At 35.2% G+C, this 17,001-nt stretch overlaps 1 protein-coding gene across 5 annotated transcripts in view; it reads left to right on the top strand.

Moving 5' to 3' along the window:
* Nucleotides 1–3,775: 3,775 nt before the first annotated feature.
* The window catches only part of LOC113512635 (disks large 1 tumor suppressor protein), a 50,113-nt gene continuing 36,887 nt past the window's right edge, over nt 3,776–17,001 (top strand). For 3 of the 5 annotated variants that reach the window (XM_031906935.2, XM_031906937.2, XM_031906934.2), the window contains exons 1-2: nt 3,776–4,035; nt 4,701–4,832. In XM_031906935.2, coding sequence (XP_031762795.1) covers nt 4,017–4,035; nt 4,701–4,832 — 151 coding nt within the window. In that variant the 5' untranslated portion in view covers nt 3,776–4,016. Of the gene's footprint in view, nt 4,036–4,467; nt 4,490–4,700; nt 4,833–17,001 lie in introns of those variants that run through there. The other 2 variants (XM_031906936.2, XM_052900042.1) reach the window with 2 other exon arrangements.

Below are 17,001 nucleotides of genomic sequence, written 5' to 3'. Positions count from 1 at the left end.
TATAAAGGTAGAAAAATTGTTTCAATAGTAAAAGTATGCAATAAGTATTACATATCTTATGATTACTTTTAGTACTCGCGCTACACTATGTCACGAGTACAATTTGTACAAATTGTACTTGTGACAATTTAAAATAAGGATTTTTATTTATTCTCCAATTATATACGATAGGTATAAGGTGTAATATCTTTTATAGTAAAAGATATGTTGAAATTGGAACATCTTACTGTAATTAAATTTATAAATTTTTGCCCTTTTTACATAACAGTACTCAAAGTAGTTCTATATATTATATATTATACGTTTAAGTAAACAGCACAACCCATAATATGCAAATTTAAGTAGGGGGAGAAGGGATTAGTATTGAGGATTAATGGCCCCATTGCTAGCAAGCCCTGTCAGGTCGACCTACACGCGGTTCCCTCTGGAAACCATTGTGATTAATACTTGTTGGATGGATCACGATGGGCTAACAGACCTGCTTTTATGCTCATCTGTCATCCCTCACTGGTGCTCCGCTAGTATATACCGATAGCGCAGACGGGATTACCATTCCACTATCATCCATTAAAATAAATTTAAGTAGGTAATTAAAAAGCTTTTATAAAAAAAATATTTATTTATTTACTTTTTATTGCACCAGTTAAAGAATAACACAAAAATATGTATATACATTACACATGAAATTCAAAAGGCTATCTTATCGTTAAAGCAATCTCTTCCAGACGACCTTTGGGGAGAGGAGAAAAAAAACCTACTTGTTGACATACAAACATTTAATTTTTTTTATCAAACATAGAATAGCAAAATACTTAATAGCCCATCTAAACTATATTAACATCATAGAATACACTGTGATGCCCATAGTACCCTCATGAATACTATTGTTAAGGCAAGTCGTTCCTCTTTCCTGATAAGTGTATGTAGCTAACAATGGAGCAGGTAATCTCTTTATTAACAATCCCTTCCCCCCAGACAATTGCGCTGCCGGAATTATTTTTTCATTTTCATTAATTTACAAGAAAACGTTCATTTTTCTTAGGAACGCTTAGAGGTATCAAGTTGGCATTAATATCATATACTCAGGTCTGCGATCTCTTAAAGCAGTGAAAAAATTAAGCTTCTAAATCAACGTAATCAAAAGATACGGTCGTTTATGTTCTATTTATATCGCATATTTTGTTATTCGCAAAAGGAATCAAAACCTATAGGGTACTTCCCGTTGATCTAGAATCATAAAATTTGGTAAGAAGCAATGTCATGTAGCAGAAGTAAAGGAGAAATATCTGTTTTGTAGTTAATACACAAAAAAAATAAACTTCATTTTGTACGGAACTCTCGTTGCGCGAGTCCGACACGCCCTTGACCGACTTTTTTTTGTTCCGCCAAAATATAAAATCTTGCCTCAAAACTTTCTTAAAATCATCATCATAATGAGATTTTTAGAAAGTTTTGAGGTTTTTTTTTAATAGTTAGTAACTAAATACAAGCTGTTACTTATTACAAGTATAGTCTAATTGTTTTTATACCAACAATAGTTATTTGTAGCGCGTGAACAAAATATAATCATAAATCTAATAATAAACGCCTTCTCCTTTTCCTCACCCCTTCCTGTCTAGTATATACGCGCCCTAATCTAGAATTTCCTTTTATTTTTTAGAACAGCCAACAAGACATCCACTATAATTAAAAATTTTATCTCATGCAAATAGTTCAGGTATATAGTGTTGGCTTCATTACTGGTAAACACGGCATACTATATTTTTCACAAGAAAAGGAATAATTTATTTTTTTAACCAAAATAATATAAACAAAGTAACCTGCATAAAATATATAAGTATGTTATATTCTTAATTACTTCATATAAATGTAGATAATGATTATTAATTAATTTATTTTTTATTAAAATTTTCCAGAATAGCAGATTTAAAATACATTGAAATTTGCAAATATGTCAATATAATCTATAATAAATATATAATAAATATTTCAATAATTTAAGGTCAATATCTAAACTTTTTGCCATAACATTATACTTATTTTACATTTTGTTAATTGTAAAAAAGTGTTCCAGATTAATCCTAAATAGTTTTTTTGAAAATAGATAATATTTTTCACTACGAGGTAATTTCCGCGATGTATTTATAATAACTTGTTCTAAGAATTTTCGCTAAACAAGGTGGAATTTGCAAAACAAATTAAATAAATAATAAGACGACAAATAAGTATACTATATAGAAGTTTAACAAATATAAAATCATGGCCTTAAGTATTAACAGAATAATAAAAATGAAGCAAAATAAGTACCCTTTCTTTTTTATAAATAAGGGAATAATTTTATAAGAATATATTCCAAATACATAATCTCCAATATCAATTATATAATTAATCATGTTATTAATTTTATATTACAAACAGTGGTAGTTTAGCCATGGCTTAATACCGTCATACTACCGCAACTTATAAACTGCAAAGGTCATGAGTTCTAATTTGGTAGACACCAACAATTTTGTTTGTCAATTTAAATTTCTAACTTTACGGTATTGGAAAATACTTATAACAAACTAAACTATTCCCAGCGACTACGACAGATTCGCCTACTGTCATAAGTATGTTATATTCAGTGAAATATGAGCAGGTCGTTTTATTTTTGTTTTGAATTCGAAATATGATTTATTTGTATCTGTTGTAGTCACAGCGTTCAAGAATTAAGTAAAAATATGTCTTTGGTACACTGACATTAGAAGAGATATTAAATGTACTCGCCCTTTACCACAACAGCGACAACTAATAACAGACAAAAAAGCTGTCCTTTCCCATTGATAAGTGGTCAGATAGAGAGAATTACTGATTCTCTGGCAGTATGCCAAGTAGATCTCCACGCAGTCAGAAACCATGGTGGTTACTTTCTGACTTTGCTTCTCGGTGTATCAACTGACCTGAATTCTCCTTAACTAAAATCCCTTACTAGTACTCTAGTAGAGCAGGTGAGATTTACATTCCGTTTTATTCATTTAAAAATGCTTTTAAAGTCCCATTAGCGTCCCGCGATTATATTACAATTTTTCCCCTTCTGAGAAGAGTAAGAGCCTAATATTACCATAGTAATTTGTCGATATACTATAGATTTTGGTTGTCTTATGCTGCTGGTTTTTTATATTTGGTTTTTTTGTCTTAGTCGCCTTATACGATATTCTAGGGATAACAAGAGACAATTCCCAGAATATCTTTAAAAATTTTGCATAAAATTAAGTCATTTAGTATAAAGTTCCTCCAGTTTATTTTATTAATTTATATTGTTACAGTTATTTATTTGCTTTTAGACAGCGCAAGAAGAAAATATAATTCATGTCTGTACCTAACTTAATACTCAGTTTTTACATTGACTTCAAACCCCTATGAAAAATTTCTGTAGACAAAATTTTTAATAAAATGAATTTATGAGCAGAATATCAAAATCAGTGCAGTAAAAATTACAAAATAACATGAAATATAGATTTTCGCCTTTTTATTCCTGTAACAAGTGATTTAACCAGTACCTTTATACATAAAAATTTAAACTATCATCTACGTAATATTTTATATTTCAGAGATATATCTAATAGTTGTCTCTCTAGTGCGATATGGTTTAATTATTTTTTATACTAAAATTACAAATTTACTCTATATAAAGAAAACAGCGATATTTTTTTCACCCCAACCTACTTAAGTCTACGTTTTCCATTGTCTATGCTTCCACCCCCTGACGTCACAGTGAAAATCGACCAATCCCATTGGATACAGTACCCAATGGCCCTCGCAAGCGGAATCACTACCGCGCATCATACTGTACTCTATCACATAAATGTTTTCGTAGTGTGATAATTATGTGCAGTTCAAAATGCAGTTGGCTGTAGTGAAACTTATTTGAAAAATGATCTTTGATATCTCTCTTGTGCTGTGAAAAACATTAGATGTTTTATTTTTATCAAAATTTTAAATAGGTTTCTAAAATTTCATTAGGGGGTGGTGCCGTGATGCCAGTTCGTAAGCAAGGTGAATACATCTCATAGTGAAATAATATCTTCAAACAAATATTTTATTAAGATATGTGATCGTAGAATATTGTTATTGACGCATTGTTCATTCGTGGAGGGTTGCACAAAAGCACCCTTCTGTTGATTCGTATCGATAGCTTTAGTGTTGCCAGGTGATAGACTTGTGGCGTACTACGATCGTTGTGCTAAATAGTCTACTATAACTCCACGTGTCTTTCAATTATTTACACTAATTATTATTATCACAAGGTGGCTTGTAACTAAAGTTACATAATGTTTTAACTATTTTCACAATACTTCATTTACATATTTTATGTACGCCAATTTGTTTATATCTACGTAATAATATGTGTATTACGTCGATTTTTTTACCCAATGTCTTCTATAGGATAGATACCTATCATATGAACCTATTATAATATTATCTGGAAAGTAGATCTAGACTATGATAGGTACGTATTTATATGAAAGGAACAAAAAATTACAGTAGTAGGTTAATAATTAATATAAAAAAATCTATTATAAGAACAATAAGCAGATATTATATAAATTATGTGATGAGTAAATGGTTTATAAACAAATCTAAAAAAAGCTATTTCTAGATAGAAGAAACGTAGAAATTGGTCTAAAATCTGATTTAATATTTTCTTGGTTACTTTCCAGAGGCCCATCGAGCTTTAGAACTGCTGGAAGACTACCATAGCAAACTAATAAAACCTCAGGATCGGCAACTACGGCTCGCTATCGAAAGAGTCATCCGGATATTCAAATCTCGACTGTTCCAAGCTCTGCTTGGTAAGTATATTTTATAATTCTTGTGCGGATCCATTGTAAATAGATTCGTTACGAATGTATGTTTTAAAAAGTCATATCCTGTGATAATAATCAAGTTTTTTCAAAAACCATATAAATAATTAAATGCTGCTGAAAATTTTTATTATTATTTAACTACGTTACTTAGCCTATATTTACTGAATATACTTATGTACTTACCTACTTGTAATTAGTTACAAACTTCAATATTGTTATACCAGATTGAAATAATGTACTCTGTAAATCTTTACCTTTCGCTTGGGTTATTTAAAAACTCCGTTTGTTTGGATTAGCTACCTACTTACCAAGAACATTATTGGACGCACATCATATGACAAGAAACAACAAACATTCACTAATAACTACTTTAATTTTAATATTTTAACATATTCCAGATATTTCGTATTCAATAATTAATAAATGGAAGAGTTAAATTCCTATTTTTAAAATGAAGCTCTTATGGGTATGTAGATACTGCTTCCATTTTCGCAAGGTCAAAAGCTATATTTTGGATATTCCACTCCCTGTATAAGTGCCTGTATTCCTTTCATAAGTATCTACTTAAATGTAAAGGACAAATTAAAACATTTGAATTCTCAGTAGTTATTGATTATGTAAATTTTAATTCCTTTCCATTATACTTTATGCATGATACTAATAATATCAGATTAAATTACTTAAATAGATCGGGTATTAATCACTGATGGAACCACCACCGCGCCAAATATTTGTGGTCTCACGTATAAAAATAATAGTATTATTAAAATCATAATTATTAGATAATCAGTAGCATGGGCTTTCTCAAAATAACTACTAGATAACGTGAGCGACCCAAGAAACGCTGTTTGGATATCGTGATTAAAGGCATGCGAATCAGTGTTGTTAAAGATTGATGATTTGATAGGAGCTCAAGATCGATCAAAGTAGAAAAGAAACATTAAGAAAGCTGACTATGACTATGTCCAGAATTAATGCTAGGTCAAAGTAGATGAAAATAATTTCTATCATTCTGTAATAAAATTTTCCCATCACGAAGCAATATAGGAGATGGTTAATTATTTAATTCCATAACAGCTAGCCACTATTGATCACGGAACTCTTCCCATTAGTAGACTTTAGGATACCTACTATCACCACGCTTGCTGGCTGGCTGCTTATTTTATTTCACACTTTCCTTCTCTTGTACCTACTGGTTTATTGTGTTTCGTTAGTCGGTTGCTTCTTATAATATCGTAGGGATGGAAAAAAAATTATAAAATGTATTCTTGTTGCGTCACTATACAGATATTAAAAGTAATTTCATAAAAATAGTTTAGTAATTGAAGGGGTTAATCCATAAGTATTATTTATCTGAGGATCATTCTCTGTTACCATATTTTTATTGTGCTATAAATATAACAGAGAATGCGCGTGAACGCACCGCACCGCGCGTCACAAGCGATCTTGAGCCTTCCTTGACCACGACACTGCTATTGTCCGCACCGCATTATATTTAGCCAACACTAATGAACATCGCATAGCTACATCTGATAAAACGTGACTGTGGGAATTGATCGATTAAATAGTATGTAGTGTATAATTGATTACATAAAGGGCGTACGATAATTCAAAATTGTACCCCTTAACTCATAAAATTCATTGCCTACTGCTGAAAATAGACATAGTTCCCCCTCATAGAATGATCTTGAGTTAACTGCAAACATTGATTCCCTGCAACACATTTGAAGTTAAAATAGATTGATTATTATAAAATTTCAAGCATGCTCAAATCCGCCCGCTTCGATTTTATAATCACTTTATAATTATTGAAATAATGCTTTCATATTTTAATAATATTTCTATATCAATTTGAAATTATGTTGCAAAAAGGTTTATATTTGCGATTGTTACTCTATTTACGACTATAATACAGTTTACCTGGTCTTACGGCCACATTACTACCAATATATTAACTTTATTAGGTCGACCTACACATGGTGCCCCCTGTAAAGCATCGTGATTAATTCTTAGATCTATTTCTCACGATAAACTGACTGACCTAATTTTATTCTCACCTATTCATTGATCACCCAGCCATTCTTCTCCCATAAAAAAAACTGTAGTAAGCGGAGGAAGGGATAGATAGATTTTTTCTTTTTTTTTTAATAGGTGATGACTACCACTGCGGTAATCCCACCTATGCTATCAGTATAAGCTTAGAGAATAGCGAAGAGTGATAAGTGAGGATGAAAATAGGTATATTAGTCCATGGTGACAAGTTCATCAGTAAGTGACAACAATAGTTTTCAGGAGAAACCAACTGGAGGACGAGCTCTCAGAGCAATGGGACCGTTAAACCACTTTACTTACAATCGCTTTCCCCCGGAATTAGTGGTAATAGGAACTAATCTAAGCTCTATTGCTACCAATATACTCCACCCCCTAATCGATATATGGAAACATTATTTTTTTTATATACGACTATAGGTAATATTTATAATTTCCTATCGATATAGGCGAATAGGTATATATTAAATACTTGCTACTGTTCTTGACGAAGCTTATCTTTACGCTAATTAAGTAAATGGAATCTGTGATTAACTGAACACTTGACGATTGTTAAATAACTTATTGCGTATTATATATATATATATATATATATATATATATATATATATATATATATATATATATATATATATATATATATATATATATATTATATAGGCCATCCCTTCCTTTCCCGTAAGTGTCGTAAGAGCCGATTAAGGATGGACAAGGGATGAGCAGCAGCGTCCCTCTTAAAACATCTACAAAGCCTAACTGCGGTTGCTAATCAGCTTGACAAGCATGGCAACTACCGGCAAAACCCCCGAAGAGGGAGGCTTATGTTCAGCAGTGGACAGTAAAACACTGATATTATGATATATATATTTGAAATATATTTGATTAAAATTTAAATTACTTACACAAAAATATATTGACTATTTGGATCCATCCATTTGGATTGATTTTTCTTAATAAACTCTCATATGGATCGATGCCATTTTTTTTAATCCTCTAAAACCTTTTATAAACTTATCAAACAGCTATTTTCACATAATTAAAACTCTGGTTTCACTTATAATCTAAATAATGTACATTTCTTCTAACATCTGATATTAGGTCAGATGTTAGAAGAAGTGATCAGTCGTGATGGATCATCCAGAAAGGTCTCTTCTTTTTTTATACCTCTGAAATATTAAACAAGCATACGACCCACCTGATAGTAAGCGGTTACCATAGCCTATAAACGCCTGCAATATCAGAGGTATTACGCGCGCGTTGCTGACCTTGAAGAAACCTCTTTACCCCCCTTTTGAAGAACCCCATGCTCCTCCTGTGTAAACCTGCAGGAAATAGGTTTCTTTCATATAATATCTGATCCATCTAATTTATATTTATTTTTATATACAACTTAGAATGGCAAACAAGCTGTCGGCCCACCTGATGGAAAGTGGTAACCGTCGCCTATAGACATGAGCAGTACCATGGACATAACAAAGTATACTGTTTCGCCCATGATACCCCGCCCCCCTCCCCCACACGTTGCCATTCCTGAGGACTCAGATGTTATTCCTCTGTACCCTGTAAATTCACGTCATATCCCACCCTTTAAACCGAAACACAGCCATGCAAACACAACTGCTTCATGGTAGAAACACGAATGGGACAGAGGTACCCAAGCAATCGACTTTTGTACAAAGTCTCCCTCTGGTGATTATTATTTAGATGATTGTATAATTTTAAATTATTAACTACTATTTTATAGTGATAATTTGTTTGTTTATTGTTAGGTTTTATGCGTGTGGCGCTATATATAGTTTCAACATTAGATGTCTATTTTTCATTTTATCTACTTATAAACCTCCTAACCATAAGCAGAGAGATCCTATTTTCATTGTCAAGAACTTTTAATCTTCTCCTTAAGCTCTTCATCCATTTTTGTATTTTCCACGCAAATTGTAAATAATCTTGGCATCTCTTGACTGCTGACAGTATACGCGATCATTCTTTCATAATAAGACAATCAAGTCCATAAAAGTATTCTAAGTACAACCCAGTGTAGATATATCCAATATGTAGAGTATTTTAAAACTTGTTCATTCTTTTTAGTGATAAACTTCAATTACCAGATCAACTCGCATGGAAGTAAACCTTCCTTTAAATAAAAATAAAATCAATTCACATTTGTCCAAGATATCCGATAACGTATACACCCTGTAGACAAATCTACAACGTTTTACAGTATCTAGTCTGCTACGTCGTGATTCTTATCAAAGGAACCTCTTGTGTGTATAGAATTTTCATCCATGTAAGAGGTTTCTTTGATGGTATGTAATATTATTCCATTATGGGATAATAGTTCGCAACGAACTAGAGAACTAACGTATATATTAAATATTTAAATTCTAGCTTAATCCCGCGGTTTCGCCTGCGTGAATCAATATATAAAGTATCCTATATTCTAAGTTAGTATATAAACTATCCGAGGACCACATAAGTTACATTCAAATCTGCTCAGTAGTTTTTAAAGTCCATTCATCTTCACAAACTATCTATGTATATCATCTAAAAATTGGGTTGCGTTTCGTACATACTATAACAATGTAATTTTTTTCATCAAAAAATACAAATAAGCACAAACAAGAATATCAAAAGTTTAGAAATATATTGAACTGGGTATAGTTCTAACAAAAAAATGAGTTCTTGGCGTATATTTATGTTAAGATAAAAATCATAAAATAAATGCAAATTATAAAATGCAGTTTTCATTACGAGGGCATAGATGGTTACATTGGATTAACCTTGCCCTGTTAGTTTGTACTTGATTGCAGCTGAGCGTAAACATGCGTCATCGGCTTCGCACTATACACATGTTGTTCAGTGTTGTATGTAGATATCTATCAAATTACTCGCAATCTGTTTATTTATTGTAATTATACACATTATAACCACTTATCAGGCATGTAAAAACAGCTCGATAGAATTGATAACCTCTAAATAATTTTATGGCATCGTTGTAAATTAGGTATGATGTGTGATTTCAATCGTTATCATTTGTAATTTTCAAATAGGATTTAAGTGCTTTTCGATTTGATACAAAACTCAAAAAAATTACGGTTTTCTTCTATCAGAGGGTTTTTTTTTTATAATAGATGATAATGGGATGGTAACCCCGCCTACGCTATCCGTATACACCGGCGTGGCACCAGTGAGGGATCAGAATGAAAAGGCAGGTCAGTTAGCTCATCGTGATGAATGGCTAATGCGTTAGCGAAGCATCAGTGAGGGATGATAGGTGACAATAAAAAGGCAGGTGAGTTATCCTATCGTGATGAGCACACCTGAAATTCAGCACGATGGTTTCTAGGAGGGACCACGTGAAAGTCGACCTAACGATATGTTGCTAACAATGGACTGGTAGTCCGCATTACTAACAATCCCTTCCCTCCCAAGGGTATGTAATCCGCATCGCCAACATCCTTGTCTTTTTTATTATGTGAAAATAGTTTTGTAATACTACCCGCGTTATTAGTATACTCAGGCAGAAATATAATTCTATCATATATAAAGAAAATCAGTTCAAGTCAATCTTATTTTGATATTTACTGCTCTAAAAAAGACTCCCCTACAGCCAATCTACTGCAATAAATTCTTTAATCAGGAGTGTCGTTTCCTACTCACACTTTAAATAGCAGGATCTTCCTGAAGAACCAAAGTAAATTTTAATAAATGTTCATAAATTCTTTAAAAACCTGAGATTTCCAAAATGCGACGGTATATTCTTATCTCATTATGTTTCGTGTAGGAGTATATGTCTTTACACCATATTCGTATCTTTATTACGTAGTATTAATTAAAACAGATATCTATCATATAAGCAATTATAAGGGGTTAATTAAATCTAAAAGTAACATAAGTATATTTATAATTATTTATTGAAATGGATAAACGAATCTATCACATGCGGTATCTCGTGTACCTACTCAATTCAAAATCCTAGCATTACCATCCATATTTATAGCTGTATTTCTCTGTTTAATCCCTCATTCCATTAATAATTGTATTATTTCAACTGTGTATATAATATTATAGTAGGTTTATTTTCTTAAAACCAGTGTATTTGAATAAAGAAAGCTATTGTGGTTCATATAGTATAGTATCGTGGAACTAGTAATAGAAACACATATGAATAAACAGTGGTACAATACCTATAAAAAAAAATCGAAATTTATGATCGATCAACTATCTAAAGTTGTTTGTAAAAACACCAATTGTGAAGCTAAAGTGGAGGTGTGCCAGACATTTGGCTAGACTAGCTAATGGAAGGCGATTGAAGACCATATCGAAATGGTGACCCACGGATAGGTAAAGAACACAAGGCAGACCACCAAGCAGATGGTCGGACGATATTGCTAAAGAACCCGATAAAAGTTACAGAAAGTAAACATAGGAACCTACATCATGGAGCAGTAGAGAAGAGGCTTATACTCCATAGCCATATATCCAATATGTGGGTTGGTATAATGATGATGATGAATGTTTTATTTTTAAACGTTATAGGTAATTTCATTCCACTAAAAAAGATTCAGTAGTTCTAAAAATTGTAAAACACCCAAGCAAGCGCTGTATTGATATAAGTAGCACTGATTACTTATCGGAGAGTTCATCAGAATATTACTATTTCCAACCGAGCCATTATTGTGTACAAACTAAGTGGGTCATGTTATCGCATATTTTTAAATGTTTATTCTTTAAAAAGAATTATTTAGCCTATATTAATCATAGACTCAGAAATTTTGTATTGTTGTGTTAACGAAACAATAGCACATAGTAATTTGAAAACTTGTACATAATCTGAAAATTAAAAAAACATCAAATAATTTAAATTTTAAAATTATTGTAATTGATTCAACTTGCTATAGGAATATACAATAGAAATATACTTTATAATATAAATGACTACGAATGTCATAAAGCATCATCCATCCAATCATCCATATCATGGAGGAGTACAACTACCTTATTAAAATTAAAGGTACCCAGGTACCTACTTGCCTTAATGTTACCAAAGTTATATGCTGTTTTTTATTAATTTTTTCAACTTTATCCGATATTTTATAACCACAAACTATATGCAATTGCGACAGCTGTTTATACATACATATCTTTAATTCACATTTCGTAGTCTGATTTAAGTAATCAATAGATTATGTTAATTGCTTATCATTTAACAAATAGTCTACATATTTTACTACCACTGTCATTATGTCTAAACGAGGGCCAGGCGGTTTCAAGATATGGGGTTATAGACCTTATTCTTATTGATAGCGAGTGGCGTTCTGCAGATAGAGGTCATATTATTGCCGCATCTGGGGTTCATAAAATATTATATCTTTGTTCTATGTTTTCACACTCATGTTTATGTCACGTGCATATTTATTTATACTATACTATATTTTAATAAGCAAAGGTGAGCAGTTTCCATTATCCTGGACTCGACACTACAAGTTGCCGGTTAATTAATTTTCCACACCAGTAATTAAACATTAGTTTAAAGCTGCAGTAACAAATTTAATTTGAAATTCGAAATTTATTTCTTATAATAATTTAAGGTCCCGAAATATAATATCAACTTTAAAAAAAAAATAAGAAAAACCTACAGTCTCAGTAACTATAAAATAAGTTTGTGGCGTCTGTAAATTAATATTGTAAATATTCATCTCATAGCCATTTATCAACATCATTACTTTCTTCTCCATCAAGTAGGTTAATTTAATTGTACATAGATGTTTCACCTCTTTCTATCTTTCGCACTGGACATACAGACATGACAGCGACATTTACTTCTCACATTCATTTCTGCTGTCATTCTCTCATTATATAAAAATCAATAATATAATCAAGTTGGTTGTTACTTATTTCCTCCAAACAACTACATTGGTGACCTACCGACCGCAACACGGATAAAAAAAAATGGAACAACAGACTAGCGGAACCGACACATACCGAGTAGGCGTCAAGATTCCACCATTCTGGCCTGAAGAACCGGAGGTATGGTTTGCGCAAATTGAAGGTCAATTTATTTTGTCAAACATTACGGCCGACAATACAAAATTTTATTACGTGATTAGTCAACTTGATCATCAGTATGCAGCCGAGGTGAAAGACATTATCGTATCGCCACCATCTTCAGACAAATATGATAAATTGAAATCGGAACTTATTAAGCGCCTTACCACATCTAAGGAACGTAGAATTAAGCAGTTGCTGATGCATGAAGAGCTCGGTGATCGGAAGCCTTCACAATTCTTGCGTCACCTGCAGAGTCTCGCCGGTCAAGCTGTAAGTGAAGATCTGATGCGTACTATTTGGTCGAGTCGTCTGCCGGCCAACCTTCAAGCTATTGTCGCCATGCAAAAGGACAGCCCGCTCGAAACCATTGCAGACCTCGTGGATCACGTGCACGACATTGCACCACCCACCATTGCTCAGGTAACATCAACAGTGCCGGAATCTGCCTTCAATACTATGTGCCGTAGAGTAGAGGAGTTAACAAACCAAGTAGAGACGCTGATTTTACAACAACAGGAGCAGTCTCGGTCAAGATCGAGAGACCGACCGAACTATCGACGTACTAATTCACGATCCCGCTCGCGATCTACAACACGTAACAACAGTGTCTGCTGGTATCATCGGAAGTTCGGGGCTACAGCCAAACGGTGTACGACTCCATGCACGTTCAAGTCGGAAAACTGCATAGGCAGCCAATAGTGGCGGCAAATGACTGCCTAGTGTGTAATGGCCGCCTCTTCGTCACTGATAGAAAAACGAAGACGCAGTTCCTGGTAGACACAGGATCTGATTTATGCGTATTCCCAAAATCAGCGACCAGAGGACAGCGACCTAAAACCAGGTACGAGTTATACGCAGCTAATAATTCCGTTATAGCTACATATGGCTACACCCAACTTCACCTCGATTTTGGCCTAAGAAGGAACTTCAGCTGGAGATTCATCGTGGCCGACGTTACCAAGCCGATAATAGGGGTTGATTTTATAAGTCATTATCATTTATTAATCGACTGCCGTAACCATCGACTTATAGACGGACTCACCACTCTCTCTGTGTCAGTTCCTCACTGTCACGATACCTCACTAGAGACAGTTGCCATTAAAGCAGTTGTGGGAGACTCGCCATTTCACGACTTGCTGCGTAGGTATCCAGAAATCACTAGACCAGCTGGTGCACCAGTCGAACCGAAGCATAACACGCGTCATCACATCCGAACCACACCCGGACCTCCAGTCGCATCTCAGCCTCGCCGACTAGCACCTGACCGATTGCTCATTGCTAAAAAGGAATTTGAGGACATGTTACAGAATGGGACCGCTCGTCCATCGGAGAGTTCCTGGTCTTCACCACTTCATCTCGCCCGTAAAAAGGATGATGGCTGGCGTCCCTGCGGAGACTACCGAGCACTCAACGCAAGAACGATTCCAGACAGATATCCCATCAGACACCTCCAGGACTTCAGCTATCAAATATCAGGTTCAAAAATACTGTCAAAAATTGATTTAATCAAGGCCTACAATCAAATTCCCGTTCACAAAGCCGATATTCCGAAAACTGCTATTACCACACCGTTTGGGTTGTTTGAATTTCCTTATATGACCTTTGGGTTACGAAACGCAGCCCAAACTTTTCAACGATTTATCGACGAAGTACTGCAAGGACTTGATTTTGTTTTCGGTTATCTCGATGACATCCTCATCTTCTCCAAGAATCAGGAAGAGCATCTTAACCACCTTAAGATCCTGTTCGAGAGGTTCAAAGATTACGGCGTACTAATTAACACCGCAAAGTGTGTCTGGGGCGTTAGTGAGCTGACATTCTTAGGGTACCACGTTTCTGTAGACGGTACTCGTCCCCTCCAAGAGAAGGTGACAGCAATACAGAATTACCCTGTGCCCAAAACTGCCAAAGAGTTAAGGAGATTCTTGGGAATGCTGAATTACTATCGGCGATTTATTCCTAATGCAGCACAAATTCAAGATCCCCTCAATACCCAACTCACAGGAAACATCAAGGGTTCAGCTCCTATTAATATCACAAAGGAATTTGAAACAGCATTTAACCAATGCAAATCTAGTCTATCTCAGGCAACCCTTTTGTCACATCCAGATATTCATGCCGAACTTGCTTTATTCACTGATGCATCCGATGAAGCTATTGGCGCAGTTCTCCAGCAAAGGCGTAATAACGAATGGTCACCGTTAGGATTCTTCTCGCGAAAGCTGTCATCATCGCAAAAGAAGTACAGCCCTTATGATCGAGAACTTCTCGCCATATATGAAGGGATAAAATACTTCAGATTCATGTTGGAAGCCAGAATCTTCATAGTATTCACCGATCATAAGCCTATCACGTATGCATTTAAAACCAAACGAGACAAATGTTCGCCACGTCAATTTCGATATTTAGACTTTATTTCCCAGTTCACAACAGATTTACGTCACATTGCTGGTAACGACAACATTGTAGCTGATGCATTGTCTCGCATTGAGGACATCACATCGGACATTAATTACGAAGATCTTGCACATGATCAGGCTCAAGATCCTGAACTACAAGATCTCCTCAAAAAAGGTTCAGCACTTGTCTTGGAAAAGGTTGACGGAAATATATATTGCGACCTTTCCACGGAATATCCACGACCATACTTGACACCATCATTTCGACGACTGGCGTTCGAAAAGTTGCATAATCTCAGTCATCCTGGAGCAGCAGCATCAGCCAAACTAATTTCTCATAGATATGTATGGCCTGGTATACAACGTGACTGCAGAACGTGGGCTCAACAATGCACAGATTGCCAACGCAACAAAGTCACCCGTCATTCATTGTCACCTACATTGTCATTGTCATTCATTTACCAGTCAAAAGTCGATTGCTTGGGTACGTCATTCGTGTTTCAACCGTGAAGCAGTTGTGTTTGCATGGCTGTGTTTCGGTTTGAAGGGTGGGATATGGCGTGAATTTACTGGGTACAGAGGAATAACACCTGAGTCCTCAGGAATGGCAACGCATGGGGGTATCATGGGCGAAACAGTATACATGTCCATGGTACTGCTCATGTCTATAGGCGACGGATACCACTTTCCATCAGGTGGGCCGTCAGCTTGTTTGCCATTCTAAGTTCTATAAAAAAAAAAAAAAAAAAAAAAACCTTTCACCACATTTCCCATTCCATCTGAACGCTTTTCTCATGTCCATCTCGACATAATTGGTCCTCTGCCACATTCATCTGGTTACAGGTACTGCCTCACCGCCATCGATAGGTTCACTCGTTGGCCTGAAGCTTACCCACTGGTGGACATCACGGCCGAATCCTGTGCGAGCGCCTTCATGTCTGGCTGGGTGGCCCGCTTTGGTTGTCCTCACTCCATAACTACAGATCGGGGTCAGCAGTTCCAGTCCCGCCTCTTCCAGAGTATCTCACAACTAATAGGTGCCAAACACAATCCCACCACTGCTTACCATCCACAGTGCAATGGCATGGTGGAGAGACTGCACCGGCAACTCAAAGCAGCTATCATGTGCCACAATAACCCGCAGTGGACTGAAGTATTGCCGCTGGTTTTATTGGGTATCAGGAGTGCCTGGAAGGAAGACCTGAAGACCTCAGCAGCAGAGCTTGTCTTCGGCGAGACACTTCGATTGCCTGGCCAGTTCTTCACTCCAGCTGCTAACACCATATACGATCCCACAGACTTCGTTGCTCGCCTACGTCGACATATGGCCAAGTTGACACCAACACCTGCATCGTGTCACAGTAAGCCGACATTTTACTTACCCAAAGATCTCGCCAATGCAGAATATGTTTTCTTACGCCGAGGTCATCTCAAGAAAGCCCTTGAATCACCCTACACGGGGCCACATAAGGTTCTAGAAAGAGAATCAAAAACATTCAAGATCGACGTTCAAGGAAAAGAGCTTACCGTCTCATTAGATCGCTTGAAACCGGCGTATATGGCATGGGACAACAATAACACCAGCCCAGAAGCATCCACATCACCGCTACTCCCGCACACTTCAGTAGAGAGGCCACCTGAAAAAAACACACGCA

This window comes from Galleria mellonella, unplaced genomic scaffold, assembly GCF_026898425.1.
Source record: "Galleria mellonella isolate WM207_F2 unplaced genomic scaffold, CSIRO_AGI_GalMel_v1 utg64, whole genome shotgun sequence".
NCBI lineage: Eukaryota > Metazoa > Arthropoda > Insecta > Lepidoptera > Pyralidae > Galleria > Galleria mellonella.
Note: the sequence above shows the minus strand (reverse complement) of the source record. Positions and strands in the feature narration are given on the sequence as shown.